This window comes from Myotis nattereri (genome assembly GCF_964212035.1).
Source record: "Myotis nattereri genome assembly, chromosome: 6".
Taxonomy (NCBI): Eukaryota; Metazoa; Chordata; class Mammalia; order Chiroptera; family Vespertilionidae; genus Myotis; species Myotis nattereri.
In genome coordinates, this window is record NC_138081.1 from 44,097,652 (window position 1) to 44,120,435 (window position 22,784).

At 40.9% G+C, this 22,784-nt stretch overlaps 2 protein-coding genes across 2 annotated transcripts in view; both read left to right on the forward strand.

Moving 5' to 3' along the window:
* Positions 1-2,191: 2,191 nt before the first annotated feature.
* Positions 2,192-6,379, forward strand: RIPPLY2 (ripply transcriptional repressor 2). The gene is made up of 4 exons (XM_081094405.1): positions 2,192-2,313; positions 2,505-2,583; positions 2,911-2,966; positions 6,104-6,379. Exons 1-4 carry the CDS (start codon positions 2,204-2,206, stop codon positions 6,249-6,251), a joined length of 393 nt encoding a protein of 130 aa, XP_080950531.1. The 5' UTR covers positions 2,192-2,203; the 3' UTR covers positions 6,252-6,379.
* Positions 6,380-8,646: 2,267 nt separating this feature from the next.
* LOC308521395 (cytochrome b5 reductase 4) overlaps positions 8,647-22,784 on the forward strand; it is a 68,167-nt gene continuing 54,029 nt past the window's right edge. The window contains exons 1-2 of the mRNA XM_081094406.1: positions 8,647-8,851; positions 14,258-14,411. Coding sequence (XP_080950532.1) covers positions 8,777-8,851; positions 14,258-14,411 — 229 coding nt within the window. The 5' untranslated portion in view covers positions 8,647-8,776. The remainder of the gene's footprint in view (positions 8,852-14,257; positions 14,412-22,784) is intronic.

Genomic DNA, 22,784 nt, shown 5'->3' on the forward strand with positions numbered 1-22,784 from the left:
TTTCTTGGCTGAAATTACAACTTCTAGAAATTACAACTTATGTGCCATTTACTCTCAGAAGGCTTTTGTGGTTGTCCCAAATAGACATATCTACAGTATTTCCTCCCTTATGCCACTTCTCTGAGTAAAATGTGCTTTTGTTACTTAATATGGCACTTTTTAAAAACTTTTGCTTATGTGGCTATTGTGATGGCCATAGATAGTGACATATCCTCTTACAGAGAGGGTAGCTATTTTATTCACCATTATATCTGGAAAGCACAGTACTTAGTATATTACAGATACCTCAAAAGATGTTTACAGAACTGAAACAATAGGCCATTTGATCAAATAGCTCAACATTTGTTGATGGCCTATATTTTATTAAATAGCTTAAAATATGTTGAGAGTTTACTATGTCTTAGGCACCATAGTAAGTATTCTATAATTCCAGGGCAATAATTCCAGGGCAATGATTTTCAACCCGAGTGCCATGGCACACTGGTGTGCCGCAATAATAAAAAAGAATGAATATGTTTGAAGGATACTTAGGGAATAAAATCTACAGAACTAGCCAAATCATAAAATGTGGATGGACATGAAAGTGAAGATTACATATACCCCCAGGTTTTCTGGTGAAGTGGGTAGAGATGGTGATGGCTCAAAGATAAGGCAACAGGGAATATAGGAGGAAAGTCAGGTCAGATGATTTGATGGGTTTTTTTTTAATCTGTTAATAGAGTGTAAGATAAAGAGGTCAGTGCCCCTGACTAAATAGGCACTTATCTTTTTATCTTTAGATTGTCAAATTTAAAAAAAAAAATGATAACAGCCAACACAACAATAGCTATCTGGTGTGAATGAATCAAAATTAGACCTATTTTTTTTTGTTAGATTGGCAAAAAATATATTTATTAATGTGCCATAAAATTTTAGTAGTTTATGTGTGCCCTGAGATGAAAAAGGTTGAAAATCACTGTTGTAGGGCATTGAGACAGACATCAAGTACCTATCATTACAGATTTCATTATATGAAGCAAACCGTATCTCACCTTCCTAATAGGCCTTAGATATTAATCCAGTGGATTCTTTTCCTATGAGTAACTGAATGAATAGCAGAGACACTATACTTACATTCAAAGTGTATTTTTTATCTACAACTTTTAAGAGGAAGTCAGCTCTAATATTTAAAACATTTTGAAAAAATATGGCATTTATATATCATCTTTCCTTTGAAGCACAACACTTATTTATCACATTTAAGGGACCTCTGTAGTGAGGGGTAATTTAAACAAGAGAAACGGGTCACAGAGAAGTTGACTAACTTGCCCCATATCATAACTTTTCAAGATATCATCATTCTCTACATACTCTGCCCCCACAAAATAATTTTCTAATTATCATTGAGTGATAAACTGCCAAGCAGTGACAGAATATACATAAAAATCAAGACTTCTCTTCAGGGAACTAATCATATGTTGGGAAAAATCACGACATTCTATTATGACTCCAATTTCTGGCCCTCTTGGCTAGAACATTTAAGGTTGTACAATTTATCTCTTCTGAATTTTGTATTATCTTCAAATAATAATAGGCAGATATATGAACACGGCGTTCCCAGCCCTGGAGAGCCATCTGCGCCCCTCGGACATTCTTTTTATAAGGTTCCATTCGTTCACGCATCTTGTATTATGCCGGAAAGAGGAGTTAAGGTCATTCCTTTTCATTTATTCGCATCCCACTTTTACAATACGGGGTGCAGAACCAGTTTCATTTGCCAAAGGCCAAAAAGCCCTGAGACTTGGGCGAGTCAAGCATTAATTACCAGCCACTTGGCCCATTTGCAGAAATACACAAAACGTGTAGAATCACTTAATTTTATCCCCTCCTAATCTTTTCACTTGGAAATTGGCTGCTCGGGCGAATGTTGTTTTTCTCTCCGCAGCCATGTGTGAAGAGCGATTAACAATCGCTCGACAAACCCCTTCCCGGGCCATTTGGGAGCTGCACGCGTTCACACCCGGGTTCAGTCCGTTTCGCCTTCACGCGCAGCCTTTTTGTTTATGCGGCGAGCAGGGCAGAGAGGGGCGGAGAGGGAGCGAACCTGTCAATGTGCAGCAGGCCTCGGGGAGGCTATATAAGCTGCGCCGGGCGCGGGACTGTTTTGTGCAGGGGCAGGCTTTTCTGCGAGCTGGCAGGGGCCTTCGGCCTAGCCCCGCTGCGCATGGAGACAGCGGAGCGCGCGGAGAGCGGGGCCGGCGAGCGCGCGCACTGCTGCCGCCTGCAGCCCGCGGCCCCCGAGGGCCCCGCGCGGCACGGGAGCGCGGACTCCGGGTACCGCCCTGCACTTCCTTTACCGCATCCCTCCAGCGCCTGCCTCTCCAGCTCCTCCTCTCCGCTCCCGCCCTCCACTCCTCTTCCCCTCCCCTCCACCCCACTCCCCCGGGGTCCACGCTCGGCTGCGATCGGTTCTGCCGAGTCTGGGCTCACGTCTCCTCTGCGCGCCTTTGCTCCCCACTCCGCAGATCCGGAGGCTTCTGGAGACCGTGGATTGACGCACGAGGAAAGCAGGAGGAGGAGGCCCCGCACCACGCCGAGGAGGTGGTGAGTGAGCCGCGCGTGGCTGGCCGCGCCTCCGAGGGGCGCAGATAGTTCTCCAGGGCTGGGAACCCCGGCCCGAGGGAGACACGCGCCCGGCCAGCCCCTCGCTTACGATCGCGCCTGCTGGTGGTCCTGCGGTGGTCCTACCCGTGGCCCTGTTGGTGCTGATGAGGCGAGAGCAATTGCGACACGGGGATCGGGCCAAAAGCGAGGCTGCAGAGAGCCCTGGGGTCACTTTCCCTGAGGGCGCGAGGAAGGCTTGGTCCCGCGAGTTTCCAGGTTCTAGAAAAAGGTGAGTGATAACTATGATTCATCTCCTTACGTCTCCAGATGCCCGGGATGACCGAAGCCTCTGGAAAGCTTTCGCGATACAAGCACCCAGTCAGGTGAGTGACAGGCCAAACCTAAGGTCTCCTGCTGCTCCAGCCCCTGGAAAAAGCCAGGGACTTTGCACGGCCCAGCTCAGCAGCTGGTCCTGCAGTTTTTCTATTGGAAAATCCTGTAGGTAGTATCTTCAAGGTTACTTTATCTTCCCAGTCCCAGAGGTCTTTTAACTCACCGAATTGAAAAATGTAGGCGCTCACACTCTCACTTAGAAGAACTGTTAATCAGCGCATACGCGGTAAGAGGCTTAAGAAATGTTGTATAAATAGGGAAAGTGGACGATGATATAGTAAAAGTTGAACGTTGACATCTTGTGCCTGCAAAAGTTGTTTGCTTTTTAAGGTCAAGGGGTCCGAATGCAATTGACTTCACACCAGGCAAAGTGTATATATTCTTATTCTCCTGCAAACCAGAAGGAAGAAAGATGTTCACAGTTGCAGTTTCATAGCAAAGGGAGCAAAAGGAGCTTGCTACAGTAAGAGAAAATGGAAATGCGATGAAAATTCTAAAGGTCCCTGAGGGTCATAAAAGGGATCACAAGTTGTAGGGCATAACAACGAGGAGCTGGTTTCCTATTCTAATCACAGAAAGTCAGCCTTTCTGTAGGATTCTCTGTAGCTTTTATTCGGGTAAAAGGTTAATTTTGCAGTTTGCCTGCTTCAGAGAGCTGTCAGGTGAAGAGCTATATGATGTTTGTAACTCGCCAGCCTGGCTATGTGTTTATAGATAACATGTTGCTTTATTTCCTGCCATGTGCTAGCACTAGTGCAGGACACAGGAAAAAAATAATCATGGCCCCCTGGAAAGCATTGTGAGAGAGTTCAATTGGGTCAGTGTGACACTTCAGGGCATGAAGTGGGGAGTGGGGAAAAGTCAGGAAAGGGTATGATAGGTTGTGGTCTTTAAGTTAGCCAAATGTTTGTAGGTGGGGAAGGCAGGGCCAGAAGAAACAGCATAGGGAGAGAGATAACAGGGTCATGGAACAGCATGGCTCCTCTGGGAGCATCAAGTTGCTGGAATTTGGGTGTGTGAAGCTGTGGTCATTCCAGCAAGGACCTTGGTGCAGAGTTTTGCCCTGATCCTGTAGGTAGTATTGGGGATTACTCAAAAGATTTTAACCAGAAGAGTAGTGTGATCAGATTTATATTTCAGAAAAATCACAAAGGAAATGGTATATACTAGCAGTCTTAGAACACCAACGTGAAATTGAAAGGCATTGCAGTTGTTCAGACAAGAATGATAAAGAGCCATTCTAAGGCTTTGGATGTGAGATGGGACTGGGTGAGTTTGGGGTATACCTACCTAGATGACAATAGATTTAGGCTTATAATGTACTGGATATGGTAGATGAAGAAGAGGTAAAAAGACAGAATGGTTCCCTTGTTTGTGGCTGATGACCAGGTTGAATGCTGTACTAACAGATTGGAAATTAGGGCTAAAACAGATTTGGGGAGCAAGATAATGGGTCCAATTTTCCATTTATGGTATTTAATGTGCCTATTAATGTGGGATTGCATCCCAGTGGCAATGTCCATTAGGGAGCTGCCTATGTAATTCAGGGACTCATCATCAAGTTCTTAAGTGGAAAGGCAGACTTGGGAGCTTTGTTAAATGAACAGTTGGAGAAATCATGGCAGTGGGCCAGGTCATTCTGGGGAGTCCAAGAGGGGAGATGATCACTTGTGATAAAACCATGGGGGAAGGCCAATACCTAACCTGTATACAGAGAAAGAAGCTCCACAAAGGAGACAGAGAAGACTTATCCAGAAGTGGGAATTCAGGAACGTAGGGGGTGCCTTGAAGAAAAATGGCCAGTGGGAAATTCTGGGGAGGATATGGTAACAATTAAACAAGAGTCTTTGTGTTGAGCAATTCCAGTAACACATTAAAAAAATATATTTGTTTCATATACAAGCAATTCTTTCCTATTCTGAACTACTGTAGAATTATGTTTGCACTTCTGTTGTTTATTTTACTTTTTAAAATTTCTATCTTGAGCAGTATTATGTGTTTCTAATTCTTTTTACTCAATTGTCAACTTCTTGAGGGTAGGGATTGTGATTTATTCTTCTTTTAATTATGAATTATGTCCAGCATAAGAAAGAACTGAAATATTTATTGAATGACTGCATTATTAATGGTTACTAATTTGACACCAAAATTGTAAAGTATTTTTTACCACATTGCTAAAAACAGTTATAAACTACATTGCCTATTTTTTTTTTTTGCCTTTTAAAATGGAGTATACTGAGCATAATGTACCATCTTTTTGTTAGAATCACTCTATTATATGAGTTCATGGGGCTATTTACACTGAAATGACTACACTGTTGTTGGACATTAAGCCTCATCTCTACTCTTTTCTTTTCCTTGGATGAAAAATAATAGATCAGATGACAAGTGTAGTATTTTTCAAAAATTTGAAATTCTGAGGTAAACATGTTTACATGCGAATTATTTGTATGAAGCCAGTGTCATTCTAATTCTCAATATGGTGTCCCAAATTTGATTGGATGGGGAAAGGGAAGGGAGATGGGATCAAGATTGGGCTCAGAGGTAACCTTGCTGTACCTCAAGTTGTGAGCGCATAAGCAAACTTTTAAAAATAGTGCTTTTGTACTTTTCTAAACTTACATTGGCTACATCTGTAAGAGTTAAATGTGTGAGCTTTAAGCAAGATTCTTGGTAATTTCTGCCTCTGTGTAAGGGCATAACATTTTATTGTTTTTATGAAGCTGTCAGAATTTCTAATGTAATGGTAGGATTCATTTTTTTCCCTTAAGAAATTTGGAAATTGGAAGATAAGCCTGTTGTTTTTTTTTAAGAATAAATATATCTGTAATGCCTGGAGTAAGCTAAATATTGATCTTAGGTTTACACAGGGTTCAGTGTGAATTTGTTTGACTCAATTTACAACTTGGATAAAGATTTAAAATAATCAACCAGTTATTGATACTTTGGCAAGTAGACTCCATGAAAGCTGTGATAGTAGCATTTTAAACCTATATCTTAAGACTGTGTCTAAGTGCATAAACTAATTGTTAAAAATACATGGAGTTCTTGACTTTGAACATTTCATGAGTAGAAGGATTCTAAATATAAAAAAGATAAAGTGTATTATGTTGTCTGCTTTTTTCAGACTATTTTGGCCAAAATCAAAGTGTTATGATTACTTATATCAAGAAGCAGAAGCTCTTCTGAAAACTTTTCCAATTCAAGCCACAATTTCATTTTATGAAGATTCTGATAGTGAAGATGAAATTGAGGAACTGGTCTGTGAAAATTAATCTGATTAGTTACTTTTGATGATATTAAACATTTGTAGGATTTAAATTTAGCGTGCAAATATATCATAATTCTTTAAATTTATTTATTTGTATGTAAATTATTAATAAAATGAATATTTTGTAAGTACTATAGTAGTTGGGCCTTTTCTTTAAATCCCTACACTGTTATTCAATGCTGGAATGTAAAAGTAGGTGCCATTTACAAATATCTTGATTGTACTGTAAACATTTGGAGCTTACAAAAGATAATTTTGATCTCAAACTATGAAGTTTATCTCTAGTAATGATTTTGCAAATATTTAGTTATACTTTTGCATAGAATGACAATATTTTCAAACTGAATCTTGTAACATCTATTTCCTATCGATTTCCATTGGATATTGTAGTTACAGATGAATATTATTTGATAATGAAGAAAATCACCTCATGTCCCAATTACACATTATTATTATGTATTTGCTAGCAGATGGTGAAAAACACTTTAAATCATTGTCTGTAATTGAGAATGGGAATTAGTGTCAGGACTATTAAATTTTAGGCATTTTTAATGAATGATGAGTAAAGTAATTCTCTCTTTAATACTCTTCTGCTGTCCTTAAATCCAGTAATAAAATAGCATGGATGTTCAATACTTATGGCAGTACATTGAGGAATCCCTAGAATTAAAATGTCTAAATGGGCATTACTTACATGGAGTCTAAAAAGGGCAGCCAAAAGGTCAGAGTTTGATAGTGTTATTTCCACTTTCTCTCCAAGGGGGAATTTGGGCAGATATGAAACATTCTCCAACAACATCACCTTCCTTTGCTCTGGTTTTCTGCTCTGATATTCTCATGAAAGCATTTTCTTATGGAAGGAGAAATAAGAAATTCTCAGTGATTGGTGTTTTAAAGTAGATTTATAGAAGAATACAACTCTTTTAATGTGAGAGAAAAAGAGTACTTTGCAAGGTAAAGGTAACAATAAACTATGGTAACGAATGAAGTTCCTTTTAGCTCAAATACATTTTTTTCACAATAAACATTTCAATTGCAAATAAAGAATGTTTCTGCAATATTTCAGAACAATAATAGGCAGAGGTAAAGGTCTGAGATGGTTACCTAGCTAAGAAATGCCTCTTACTTGAATAGCTACTTATATTTCCTCATTTTCCTGTCTAATTGAAAAAATTGACAGACATTAATTTACAGACACTTTAAGGACAAGGCAATTGAAATAGGGCAAGTTCAAACCATAGTTCAGACTCAGGAAAAGTTAGTAATGGAATGAGGCTGTGGAGAGTTATTTAGAACTATATTTCTTCTGAAAACTTTCTCCCTTCACTGCATTCTGTTCTCAGATGTGTGTGTTCCCCAAGGAAAATACTCATCAGGTCTCCGATCTGAAACCTTGAGACTTAGAGACTGTTGTTTACCTGCATGGTATTTGTGCTTCTCATCGATATGTTGGAATAGTATGAAGAACCACTGCCATTTATTGAGTGCCTTCTTTTATTTTTTTCTTTTTGATTAAGGTATTACATATGTTCCTTATCCCCCCACAATATGATGTATCTCAAAATCACATGCTGAATGAAAAAAGCTGGATGCCACCGAAGAGTGCATATTTATATGATGCCATGTATACAGAATTTAAGAAAATACAAATTAATTTATATACCCAAGGATATGTTTGAGTGCCTTCTTTTAACCAGGCACTGTTTTATGTAGTTTACATCATCTTATTTAATCCTTACTAAAACATAAATTCATTATGCAGATGGGAAAATCAGGCTTTGAGATACTAAAGTACCTTGCATAACCTGACTCTTAAATACTGCAACGGGGGGTGGGCTGCATCAGTATACAATTCCTTGTATCTTTCAGGGAAGGCAGGAAGTTAGATGAAGAGGAAAAACTCATGAGCAGGCGAATGGAGCAGAAGACTTTACTAAGGTCTTTGACTCATAATGTCAGTCATTAGCGGGGGTTCTTAAAGGTGGAAGTTTTGTCTTCACCTCACAGGAGTGGCTGTTTGCATTTGACACCTTGGTTTTTAAAGCTTCCCTTTCCTTTACAGCTTGGTGCCTTAGAGGAGAGAGTTTCAGAGAAATCAGAATTCTAAGTTGTGTAATGGTAGTGCTTGTTTAACAATGGACAGACACTTGTGGGTGAGTCCGCAAGCATTTGGTCCTAGATGCGGTCAGCACCAAGGCTAAGGAACAGTTTCACTCTTATCTTACGCAGAATAGCTGTCACGTCCCCGCGGTGCTGAAGTTCAGGCAGAACTAACGGAGCATGCGTGCTTTCCCCTGGTTCCGCGTCCCCTCCCCAGCTAACTCCCTGTCCGTCACGTTGGCCCCGCCCTCCGCGGCTCGACGTGCTGCGTCATGACGCGCCTCACCCCGGGCGACCCCGGAAGTGGGTTGGGGGCTTGGCCTCTGCCCGGCCTCGGAGCCGGCGCGGGAGGTGTAACCCCGGAGGGGTCCGGCCGAGCGATCCCTTCCAGCGGCGGACCCTAGGCAGGGCCCGGGCCGGGGGTCCAGGATGCTGAACATCCCTTCCCAGTCTTTCCCAGCCCCCCGCTCGCAGCAGCGCGCCGCCTCCGGGGGGCGTAGCAAGGTAAGCGGCTGACAGCCGCGGACGGTCCGGCTCAGCGCTTGCCTCCCGCGGCGCTTCGGGTTCCCGCACAGCCCCTTCTCCCCTTCCTCCCCTCTCCCCGCTCCGGTTCTCACCGCCGGCCCTTCCTTTCCTAGTTGGCAGTCTTTCTGATCCCAGGCTGCCCCCAGCCCTCGAACTCTCCTGACCCCCTCTCACCTCCTAGTCGCTTCTCTTCCCAGCCTTTACCCCGTCCTGTCCATTCCCTTCTTCCAAGTCGCCCCGCGGACTAAGTTCAGATGTAAATGACAGGCCTGGCACCGTGCTTCCTGCTTATAGGGACTGAGTACTGGCTTTCTTCCCTCAACCTGCCCTCCTCTCTGGTCTTTTGTTCTCTTTCTGGGGGAGTTCTGAGGGATGGGGGTCCCAGCGGAAGGGAAAGGTTGGGCAGGGGGGACAGTGACCTGTGACTATCCCTGCAGGGGCGGGGGCTCCCCGAGCTCGCGGAGATCGGAGAAGGGAGACCACAGGTCTGCAAACCTGCAGTTTACGGAGCCTTATCCTTTTCGAAGTCATACTGCCCTTCTTTCTTCCTCTGGTACTTCAGTTTTTGTGTTGTTTTTTTATCACTGCCTTTTCTACTGATAACACTTGATGACTTCGAAGCGAATATACTCTTTAAGTTTTTGTTGAACCTAGTTACCGTTAGCAACAGGTGGAATACAATGTATTTTACATTTGCAAGATTTATTAAAACCGTCTCCTTTGCTCATTGCAACAGGAATTGCTGGCTCCTGTTATTTGTTGGTTCCTCGTTCTGTAACCACATCGTGGTTTTTTTTGTGTGTGTGTTTTTTTTTGAGACTTCCACCTGCTTGGAACACTCCTTTTTCATTTCTGGGCTCTGGGGGCTTAGCATCATTTGGGACCTTCCCAGTCTTTCTCTTCTCTCCCCTCCCCTCCCCTCCCCTCCCCTCTCTCCACTAAGACCTGGAGTTTGACTCTAGATCAGAATTATGGGTTCAGGGATCTGTAGCTCTCATTAGCTTTTCAGAAGTCTGTGAACCCAACTATAATAATAGTACAGCCGAGATTTATTCAGTGCTTACTGATGGCCATGTATGCTCTTAAGTCAGTGGTTCTCAACCTGTGGGTCGCGACCATCGGAAAACACACATAGCATATCAGATATTTACATTACGATTCATAACAGTAGCAAAATTACAGTCATGAAGTAGCAACGAAAATAATTTTATGGTTGGGTTCACCACAACGTGAGGAACTGTATTAAAGGGTCACGGCATTAGGAAGGTTGAGAACCACTGCAAGTGTTCTCATTGCTTTACTTGTATTCACCTGTTTACTCTACAATGATCCTATGAAGTGGATGCATTTGTTATCTCCATTTCACAGAAAAGGAATCTGGTGAAGAATGTTGCCTTAGATCTTACAGGCTTGATGTGATGTGACTGTGGCTGTAGTTTTTTTATTTATTGTTCCACATGTCATCTAGCCATTTAATTATTTGTCCCCTCTTCCTTGATATTTGACCTGTTTCTCTTCTTAAGCTGTAGGGAGCAGCTATAGGGTCAAGCCTTGGATTGACCTGTGGCAGAGCCACATACAAGTCCCAGCTTGAAGGGCAGAGCCCTCCCAGCACAATTAAGCTTGACCTTATAGTCCTCCCTTGTTCCTTCCTAGGTAGCTAATGGGCTGCGGGAGGTGCAGCAAGTGCTGCCAAAACAAGGCTTGAGTAAGGAAACTCGCAATAGCATTGTAAACATGTTGACCACTCCCCTTGTTTTGCTCTGTGTGATCTGACTATAAAGTTGAGCTTACAGGCTGGGTCACTGTTTCCTCATCCAGGCAGTGATCCACCTGGTCCCAACTGTATTCTCTTGTCTGTTTTCTTTAATCCTTCACTGCCCCTCCTCAGGTTCACCCCTGGCTGTGCTGGACGCGGTTCATTAATCTAAATGTTTGACTGAATAGGATAGCCTTCCCAGAGAAAGAATCTATGAATTACGTTATAAGTTTCTGCCCTTCTCCATTAAAACTACTAATCATTTTCTCAATATCCATTTAAAGGAGACAACTTAGAGGCAAAGACAAAAGATTGACAGGTGGTGATGGCAAAGGTGAAATCTTTGGGTCCAAAAAAGAGAACAAAATAAGATTATTGTGCAACTCGTAGGGAAGCTAAGACTGTTTTTGTTTTTGTTTTTTCTTTGTGAAACAAGCTACTCTTGAACATGTTAGAAGCTGAGTCAGGATGGTATGAAATGGGTAGACTGAGAAATAGAATCTAGTTGGGGAGGTTGTATATCATAATAGTTAAAAATCAGAGACTTTTTAAAAAAATATGTTTTTATTGATTTCAGAGAAGAAGGGAGAGGGAGAGAGAGAAAGAAAGAAACATCAATGATGAGAGAGAATCATCGATTGGCTGCCTCCTGCATGACTCCCACTGGGGATCGAGCCCAAAACCCAGGCATTTGCCCCAACTGGGAATCAAACTGTGACCTCCTGGTTCATGGGTCGATGCTCAACCACTGAGCAACACCGGCTGGGCAAGCACAGACTTTTGAATGAGAAAGACCCAGATTCTTTTCCCAGCTCTACCACTTAACCTCTTTGACTTAGGTGTAAATGGAATGACAATACCCATTTTATAGGGTTGTTTATAGGATTAAGTGAGATAATGTTTCTTGTAGCACAGTCTTGGTATACTGAAAGCACTCACTAAATGTAACTAAATACCTCTCATCTTTTATTTAAGTATCAAGGATTGTTATGTACAACCCTTAACACAGTGCTTGGACAAAGTGTACACTCAGTATTTGATAGCTATTATTATTTCTACTAACACTAGTAAATAAATATTTACTGAGAACCTACCTTATTCTACAGATAGGTCTCTATTTTCAAGGAGTTTACTCTAGTAGGCTGCATGGACTAGTAAACAGGCAGTTATAAATGCCATAAATACTGTAATAGTGTGTTATGATAAGTTGGGGTCAGAGAAGGCTTCTGGAGGAAATAATGTCTGTGGTGGAGTGAGGTGATAGATCCAGGCATGGAGCAAGTGTTTCATTGCAGTCAAGGAGTCTGTTTCCATTTTCCCATTTAGCTAAAACATATAAATGGGAAGGAGCAAAGTTAAACCATGGAGGTAAGCTATGACCTAGTGAGGTAAGCTATGACCACTTCTGAAGGGCCTGGTAAACCACTGTAGGAAATTTAGAGACATCATTAGAAGGTAATGTAGGGAGCCACCAACAAAGGAGGGAGGGCCCATGATTAGATTAGCATTTTCAAAAGATTGCTTTTAACTACCATGTAGAGTATGGAATCCACACAGACAAGAGAGACAAGTGAATTTGGTTTGGGATGGGAAAGATCATAATCTTACCCTTTACTTTGTTTATTGGGAACAAAGGACCTAAAAGATCCAGTGATGGTAAGGATGAGATGATGTAGGTTGATAGGAAGGAATATAAAATTAGAAAGACACCAGAGACGTCTTAACTTGGTTATTTTGGGGGTAAGTAAATGCCTAAAATAGGTATGACTCAGGAAAGTGAGGTATGTACATGTCTTAGTCTGTTCTGGCTGCTATAACAAAATACCATTGGCTAGGTGGCAGATAAACAATAGAAATTTATTTCCCACAGTTCTGCAGGTTGGGAAGTTCAAGATCAATGCATGAGCCAGTGGCCAATTCTGTGTCTCATAAAGGCCTCATTCCTGTTTCATAGCTGACTTTTCCCTGGTCTTCAAAGGGCTGAGGCATCTCTTTCATCTCTTTGATCCCATTCATGAAGACACTGTCCTTAATACCAAATCACCTGCCAAAAGCCTCACTTCCTAATTACCATCATGTAAGGTTTAGGATGTCAACATAAGGATTTGGCTGGGGGTTAGAAGGCACAAACATTCAATCTGTAACAGTAAACTTCCTTGACTGTGCCTGTTTTTACATTAAACATCCCTCTGGTCCTATGTTACAAACTAGTTATACAAGTTTAGATAGTAGTCCTATCCCATATGAATGTCTTGAACATTTCTACTGGGTTGTCTTAACTGGTTAGAACACTAATAAATACTTCTCATCTAAAAGTTTTGAAAATGTATTTTGGGGGAAAACACACACACACACACACACACACACACACACAAGAAACCAAACATCCTATATAATAAAGAGGTGATATGCAAATTGACCATCACTCTAACATACAAGATGACGTCCCATGTGGTCAAAGATGGCCAGCAGGGGAGGGAGGGCAGTTGGGAGTGACCAGGCCTGCAGGGGAGGACAGTTGGGGGTGACCAGGCCTGCAGGGTTGGGCAGTTGGGGGTGACCAGGCCGGCAGGGGAGGGCAGTTAGGGGCAATTGCGCTGGCAGGGGGGCAGTTAGGCATCGATCAGGCTGGCAGGGAAGTGGTTAGGGAGTGATCAGGCTGGTAGGCAGAAGCAGTTTGGGGCAATCAGGCAGACAGGTGAGCGGTTGGGAGCCAGCAGTCCTGGATTGTGAGAGGGATGTCCGACTGCCGTTTAGGCCCAGTCCCACTGGTATTGGGCTTAAACGGGCAGTCAGATATCCCTTGAGGGGTCCCAGATTGGAGAGGGTGCAGGCTGGGCTGAGGGACACCCCCCCCCACACACACACACACACATGAATTTCATGCACCGGGCCTCTAGTCCTGTTATAAATCCTCTGGGCAAGGGTAGGCAAACTTTTCTGCAAAGGGCCAGATAACAAATATGTTAGACTTTGAGGACCACATAAGGACACCCATGTGAAAATTATCCTTAGCTCAAGGGCTTTATAGAAACAAGCATGGGCCAATTTGCCAGTCCTTCCCTATAGTATTACAGTGTTACTATTTTCCATTATTTGATAACCTTTGTTTTTTCAGTGGATTCTTAGAAAATTAATTGCTACCTAGTCATTTCCAGTATTCTGTGTATATTGACAATCCAAAAAACCCAATTTTAGCCAGTTGTTTATATTTTCTTCTATCAAATCTCTCTTGATTTTTAAGGCAAAGAAATTTTGGTCCAAATTGGTAAGTGACTATAATGTATTAGTGACAGAGCCAGGACCAAAAGCTGTTTTCTGACTCCACGATTAATACTGTTCGTGCTACCATTATGATGAACATTTGTGTGACAGAATTTCTAAGCCCTGCCTCATAGCCCAGGAATTTTATATAATGTTCTGTCTATAATTCTAGTTGTAAGAAAATGATTTTGATAATCTCTTAAAGCTATAAAGAATATTTATAAAATTGTTAGATTTGCAGTTTCTTATTCTTTTTAATGGGAATAAGAGTAATGAAGTAGTCTGAAGACAAGCAGCAGGAGAGAAGAAAAAGCAACTAACTTGAAGAAGCCATGTATAATTCTTCCCTTTTCCTTTTTTAGGTACCTCTAAAACAGGGCAGAAGTCTTATGGATTGGATTAGACTGACCAAAAGTGGAAAGGACTTAACAGGATTAAAAGGCAGGTTAATTGAAGTAACTGAAGAAGAACTTAAAAAACACAACAAAAAAGATGATTGTTGGATATGCATAAGAGGTAGGTGGTATTTATGAAGTACTGCAAAAAACATTGGGTGGACCTTCCTGTTGTAATGCTTCCTGTTATTTGATTCACAAGTAGATAATAAAAATATGCCTTATGCTGGGCAATAAGTTATATAATTCCAAATTTGGGCAGTATTTCTTCTTTCCATACCTGTTTACATAGTATCCACACTATGTTCTCTTTTAAAGAAAAGAAGTGTTTGCCAGGCAATTTAATGCCAAAGTAGTAAAATTACTCTGTAACACCTAGTTTATAAAGAATAACGTTCCACCTTAGTGCTTTATAACAGAATTCTGTCATAAAAGTGTCTCTGAGAATCTAAAGTATATCAGAAATCCCATATTAAAGCCCAATCTTTAGTTCTCTCTTGTAGCTGTCTTTATTATTTAATGTATGTTTCTTAGCAATATTAGTTACCTGATTTTTCTAGCCTATAGCAAATTAGAGGCTTCAAATTAGAAATGAGTGGATTAAAGAAGGTGAGCAGGAATATAAGAAGATGGCTGGTAAAAGCAGATTGTATGGTATCTAACAACCTGACATGTAGATGGGAGCAAAATAATAAAAGGGCACAGAACTGTACAATAGGCCTCCATAGCAATTGTCCTTGAGTCACTCAGATGTGGTTAAATATGTCCGCTATTCTCTATTGGAAGTGTGTCATTTATTGCTATTACCACAATTGCAAATTTTTTTGTTGTATAATTTAGGTGTATTTTTGTTGTATAATTTAGGTGTATTAATTTTGTTGTATAATTTAGGTCAATTATATTAATTACACTAATCTATATGAAGGCAGGGACCATGTCAATTTTACTGCTTTGTCCTTGGTGCCTGGAACATAGAAGTCATCAATATGTTTGTTGATTGAATGTAACTGATCATTCTTAAGAAGTTTGGTTTCTTAAAGAGGTGTATGGTTGTCACAGTAGATTGGTGCTATGACAACTGGAAAGACACCAGCAGACACCAATTAGTTTGCTAGGAATGCCCAAACAAAATACCATAGGCGGGGTGTTTTGTTTGGGCATCGAAAACAACAGAAATTTATTGTCTCAGTCTGGAGGCTAAAAGTCTGAGATCAAGATGCTAGCAGGGTTGGTTTCCTTTGAGGAAGAAGAATCTGTTCTGTTACCTAGTTGCTGGTGGTCTGCTGCCTATCTTTGGAGTTTCTTGGCTTATAGAAGCATCACCCTGATCTCTGCCTTCATCTTCACATAGCATTCTCCTGTGTACTTGTGTCCAGATTTAAAAAAAAAATTTTTTTCTCATTAATCCTTGCCAGAGGATATTTTTTCCATTGTTTTTTTTGTTTGTTTGTTTGTTTGTTTTTTTAGAGAGAGAGTGGGAATGAGGGAGAAAAGATGGAGGGAGAAGAGGAGGGGGGGGGAGAGAGAGAGAGAGAGAGAGAGAGAGAGAGAGAGAGAGAGAGAGAGAAACATCGATGTCAGAGGGAGACACATCGATTAGTAGTTGCCTCCTGCATGCGCCCAGACTGGGGCTAGGGATCCAGTCTGCAACCCAGGTATGTGCCCTTGGCCAGGAATCGAACCAGGGACCCTTTGGTCTGCTGGCTGATGTTCTAATCACTGAGAAAAAACTATCCAGGGCCAGATTTTCTGTTTTTATGAGAATACCAGCCTTCCTTATTTCATTAGCTGTTTACCCTACTCCAGTATGACCTTATCTAGTTACATCTGCAATGACACTATATCCAAACAAGTTCGCGTTGTGAAGTATTCATGGTTAGGACTTCAACATATGTATTTTGGGGTTGCGCAATTCAACCCATAACAGAAATAATTAGAAGGTGAAATATTTTCAATGGCAAAGAGGAAGGAATTTTGCAGCAGGTGATGACATAACTCGTTCCAAGGCAGAAGAACAGCTGCTCTACTCCCCGAGGTTTCTCAGGGAAATGCAATGTATAGTACCAACAACTTGGAATGAGGATTCTGCCATGCAAACATTCTTTTTGTCATTTTACAGGGCTTTTAATACCCTCCTTGCCCTTCTACTATGCTGCCTACCTATTTATCAGGTGCGAGTAACTATACAAAAGGACCTCCCCAGCCTGCCTGTGTGTTTTCTGCTAGACTGGATGAAGTGTGTATGTGGAAGGGGAGGATGGGGGGATTCCGTTTCCCAGGAATATCTCAGCTGGCTCAGGCTGTAGGCATGTCTGAGCTCTGTTTCTTCAGTAGGAAGCCACTTCTCCAGAAAACTCACTTTTGTGAACCCCTCATATCCTAGTTATATCAGATAAAGGAGGCACTGTTGTAACATAGTCATACGTTATTATTCATTTGATGGAGTTAAAGGACTGGTTTGCTGTGTTCGAAAAGTAACATGTACTTTTACAGTTACTACTCCCAGTTACATATCTCCTTACTGGTCTGAATGCATGCCTCCTCTTCTGGTAAAGGTGTTGATTTCAGGATATATTTTTACAAGTTTTTGTTGGAGAATTTGGTCTGCTCTGTTAATAATAAAGCCTTTTCCCTCCCTCCTTTCAGAAGAATTTGGTTTTGTATTTTATCCAGAAACACTTATTCAATACAGGTCCTGCCCTTAGAGTTTCAATTCCAGTAGGAGAGGATAAATGACTATTAGACAAGTCTGAGTGAAGTGCCATAAGAGGGCTGTAAAGAAAGTGGTATCAGATTGAAGAGAGGGAGGCATGTGGTTTAGAAAAACAAGAGATGCTTCGTGGTAGAGATGAACTTTGAAGTGATAGACAGGATTTCAACAGGAAACCAGGAGGAAGTAGATCCAAATAGAGGGAAAGGTCTAAACAAAGGTACAGACCCAGAAAAGTCTGAGATATGTGCTGGAGCTTAGGTTAACTGGTGGAGAATTATAAGAAAGAGGACTACAAAGTTGTGTTAGGTCAGGTTGTGGAGGACCTTGAAATATGTTCTTAATTTAGACAGCGCTGTAAGTTATGGGAGGTTTTGAACGTGGGGACAGTGTGATCAGAGTGTGCCTTGGAAAGATCAGTTTGGTGGTGGTATGTCAGTTGAAATGGGACTAGGAAGGCATTTAGCTCCATAGGGAAGTTCAGGTGGCAGTAGGTGAACCAGGCTGTTGACAAAGACAGTGGAGAGTTACAGGATGAACATGAGACAGATTACTGTAATTTCTAACAGGATCCTAGATGAAAGTAAAAGAAAGCACATGACTAAACGTAACTATCTTTTTCTTCTTAGCTGTCCTAATTTAAAATATTAATGATACTTTGAAGGGGGGATGTGTGCCAACTTTAGCTTTGCAGGTCAAAAATGTTTGGACCCAAGTTTTAATCAAAGCTGTAGAACAGAGAAGCAAAGTATTATAGTATCTTTTTTTTTTAAGTTTTAAATTCTTTATTTACTTTAACAACTGCCCCATTTTTAAATCAGGTCAAAATTCAGCTGACTGGGTTGTGGGAGGCACAGTTAGCCTCTTCAAGAAATAATTTTTATAGATATTTTGGGGACTTTTCTTTTTGGGGAGATATAGGAGTATTTCTGCCAAGTTGGGTCATGTTCATAAAAATGATGGTGTGAGAAGAGTACTTGGCTGGCAGCAGCCTTACATGTATAAACTGTGGGCATTCTCTAAGGCAGGTAATATGGAGTTTCTAATTTGTTCACTCAATTCTTACCATTTTCTGTAAAGTTTGTAATTTCTTTAATGCAGTGGGAGTTAGAACATTAAGGGGATGGGTAGGGGAAAGATTGCTTTTTTAAAAACTTTGTTGAATTTCCTGCTCATTCATGCTTTTGTGGTTTTCTCCTTTATTGCTATTTCTCCCTCATAAGAACTAAAAGTGATTTACAAACATGTAAAGCTTTGAGCAAACATCTAAATTGCTCATATGTAAGAGTTCTATAGAACCTAGATCAGACTTTGTTTTTTCTGTAATATATTTTACTGTAGTATGTAGTCACTGTGGGTAATGATGTGTTAAGTTGTGAAATCATCATTGGCAGTATGGTGCAATCTTTGATCTTAATGAGGATGAGAGGAAGTATGGCCTGACCAGCAATCCATTTGAATAAATGGTATTTAGAAATAGTTGATTACAGTCGATAGACTGGTGGCCCTATTTTAAAAATCTAGTGGATCAATTCTCCAAATAGGATTTTCTTTATAGCTTAGAAATGAATGTGCTTTGATTTCTCTTAATGATTGTCATATACTAGTAAATTAGAGAACTGCTTGTGACCCCTGACAAAGTGACTTTTTTTTAATGGGTCGGTATTTTTTTTTTCCATAGTTTAAAAATCGTGGGAAATTGATTTTAAGAAGTAGTGTGTAGCTCTATTATACTTTATCACAGCTTCCTATTTTTACAGTACAATCCCCTTTATTCACCCATTTCTAATCTAATCCATATATTTTTCAGGTTGTCTATTGTATTCCATTAATGCAGATAATCTAGTCTTTGTTGATTTGTTAGTTCTGTCTGACTGTTATCCAAGTCTTTCTGTTTTCTCTTACTCTGTCTTGATCTGTTTAACTGTCAGTGAGTCTCTTACTTTTTTTTTTTTCCCTCTTCTTCTCTCTGTACCTCTCTTCCATTCACTAAAAATTTAATAAAGTGAAAATACTGTGGTCTTGGGGCCTTATGTAACACTGAGATGTTTGTCCGGCTGAACAAACTTCAGCCTGCATTTTGAAATTTTCGTTGTAGGGGAGTTTTGGATTATAAATTCAGTTTTAGAGAAAGATATGCGGTTATTCAAAATTTCTCTTGCGTCAGTTTTTTTTTTATTATAGTGAATTGTTAATTTCATCTGCTGTTGATTATAGTGGCATAAAGTTGATTACAATATTCTGTTATTATGTCTTTACTGTATGTAGGTTCTATTGAGATATGCCCTCTTTTATTCCTGATATTGCTAATTTTTAGTTTCCCTCTTTTTTCCCCTCAATCTTACTAGAAGTTCACCAATTTTTTTAACTTTTAGTTTTGATTTTTTCTGTTGCTTGTCCATTTTCTGTTTCACTGATTTCTAGTCTTATCATTATTAGGGAGATGGCTATTTTTTCCCCTGCAGCATTGGCATCATTATTTTTATGAAGATAACTTGGAATAACTCTCATTATATTGCTGGTGAATGTCTGAATTACTTGGTAGTGGCAAATTTAGTGTTGTGATTTTTAACCTCATTTATGTTTTTGCTTTTGCCATTATCCCTTCGCCAAAGATTTTTTTTTCTCATTTGAACTTAGTACCCAGTCATACAATTTTCATTTTTTAAAAATTAAAATCACATATATAGCTCAATATCTCTATAAGGGGAGTCAGATCTGTGCTGTGTACTATTTTATTTTCATAACAAACCTGTGAGGTAAGTATTGTACTTCACAGATGAGGGTACTGAAGCTTGGAGAATCCTTATTTTCCAAATGAGGAGACTGAAGCTGAGAGAGTATAACAGTGGGAACTCATAGCTATAACTTGTAGAAACTCCAGTATAACCTGGTTTAACTAGAAAACAAAGATTGACTACAAAGTTGCAGGTAGAGCTAACTTGAGGTGAAGGTTGGTGCAGGGGTTCAGATAGTGTCCCCAGGACCTGTTTTCACACCATCTTGTAGTTTCCTTTCTGGGATTGCTCCATTTTAGGACTCACTCTTTATAGCAGAAAGATGGATGCAGCAACTCTCCCTCTAGTTATTGTCAGGTTCTATTCAGTTTATCTAATAGGTAAAATAAAAGTCTTGGAATTGGCTCCGATTGACATAGTTTTGATCATGTTCATATTGCTGTAACAATAATTCTGTTTAGGAGCAAATGATGTACTTAATCACTTAAACCTAGGCCACAAATTTCATCCTATAGCCTAGTTGGGACCACACTGGAGCACACATGGCTCCTTGAAAAAACTGTGACCTTGTTGCTGGGAGGGGAGTGGATGCTGGTGGAGAAAATATTAATGAGAGTAAAGTAACTTGTTGAAGACATAGTAATGAGAATGGAACCTCCATTTTAACCTATGCAGCCTGATTCTGAGCTGTTATGGTTAAACTATACCATATTCAACTTCTAGATTTACTCCTGGTTTAGCATTTACTTTGAGTGCCATATGTAAATTCATTCATTAAGAAATTAGCATGAGGTGCATATTACTTGTTCTTCTTATGTGCTAATTAACATTGCTAATTAGCACTCATAGAGGATATCCTTCTGAGACAGTTTTTAATTTTAGTAATTTAGTGAAACATAGCTTTTTTTGTGACTTTGTGTATAGTTGTCATTCATAAAAAAATAGAAAAGATCGATTTTAACTTTTTCTCTTAGTTCATTTATTTAATTAATATTTCTGAGAGTCTATTATGTGTCATGTACTGTACCAGGTTCTGGGGTGGGTAACATGGAAATTTAAAACAGAGGTGGCCCCTGATCTTATGTAATTTCCAATCTGAAGGGGAACATATAGTATTAATCAAGTCTGCTGGGTATTGTGAAGGAGAGTATGCTGTGCTGAGTGAAGACTGCTGAAGACTGAGCCTAGATACTCTATATCAGGGGTGGGCAAACTTTTTGACTCGAGGGCCACAATGGGTTCTTAAACTGGACCGGAGGGCCGGAACAAAAGCATGGATGGAGTGTTTGTGTGAACTAATATAAATTCAAAGTAAACATCATTACATAAAAGGGTAGGGTCTTTTTTTTTTAGTTTTATTCATTTCAAACGGGCCGGATCCGGCCCGCGGGCTGTAGTTTGCCCACGGCTGCTCTATATAATAAAAGCCTAATATGCTAAGTGCCTGTTCATCTGGTCATCTGTTCAGCCAATCAAAGAGTAATATGCTAATGATATGCTAAGGTCACTCAACCGCTCTCTATGACATGCACTGACCACCAGGGGGCAGATAGTTGACTGGTAGACCAGTCGTCATGATGTGCACTTACCACCAGGGGGCAGATGCTCTGACTGGTAGGTTAGCTTGCTACTGGGTTCCGGCAGATCGGGACTGAGTGAGACAGGCCAGACATGCCCTGGAGCCCTCTCCCAGTTTCTCCCCGGCTGGCCAACCTCCCGTGTCCTTCCCTGGCCCCAGTCGTGCACCAGTGGAGGAGTCCCTTGGCTTGGCCTGCGCCCTCTCACAATCCGAGGCCCCTCGGGGGATGTTAGAGAGCCAATTTCAGCCTAATCCTGCAGGCATAAAAGGCTAATATGCAAATTGACCGAACAGCAGAATGACTGGTCACTATGATTAGCACTGACCACCAGAGGGCAGATGCTCAATGCAGGAGCTGCCCCTGGTGGTCAGTGCACTTCCACAGGGGAGCGCTGCTCAGCCAGAAGCTGGGCTCATGGCTGGCAAGTGCAGTGGCGGTGGCAGGAGCCTCTCCCGCCTCCGTGGCAGCGCTAAGGATGTCCGACTGATGGCTTAGGTCCGCTCCCCAGGGGGAGCGGACCTAAGCCATCAGTCAAACATTCCGAGGGCTCCCTGACTTCAAGAGGGCCCAGGCCGGGCTGAGGGATCCACCCCCCCCCCCCCCAGATGCACGAATTTCATGCACCAGGCCTCTAGTGAAGGATAAATGGGAATTAACTAGACCAGCGGTTCTCAACCTGTTGGTCGTGACCCCTTTGGCGGTCAAATGACCCTTTCACAGGGGTCGCCTAAAACCATCCTGTATATCAGTTATTTACATTACAATTCATAACAGTAGCAACATTACAGTTAGGAAGTAGCAACGAAAATAATTTTATGGTTGGGTCACAACATGAGGAACTCTATTTAAAGTGCTAGAAGGTTGAGAACCACTGAACTCGACAAAGAGGAATAGAAACAATATTCCAGGCTCCTGGAAAAAGCATGTTCAAAAGCTGGGTGGTGTGATTGTATGAGAGAGAGGGAGAGAGAACACTCCATACGTATACACACATGTCTGTGAACATAAGGAACATAAAGCTAGTGATGTCTGTGTTTTTTCTTTTCTTTTTCTTGCATCAGAAAGATGTACTCCTTTCAAAGACTCCATTCCTAAGACACTCTCTTTCCTAAGTGGAGTTCTTTTATGTTCTCTTAATCTCTCCAGCTTCCTCTATGATTTTGGGCAGTTGGTTGCTCATCCTACATTGTTTAACATCCTCAGTTCGTTCTTTCTTCCAACAGCTTCTTTCAGTCTCCTCATCTTTGAAAACCTGACTCTGGTCCTCTCTGACTTTGCTTTCTTCCTCAGCATTTATTGTAGGACTTCTGTTAGAAAATCTATAACATTTTTGGCCACGTTTTATATTTCTGTCTTTCCATTTGAGTTCAATATTAATATGCTGCTTCTCTCCCTAACCCTAGCATCTATCACAGGGCATGACTCATGGTTAATGGTCAATAAATGTTCTTTGAATCATGTAAAAT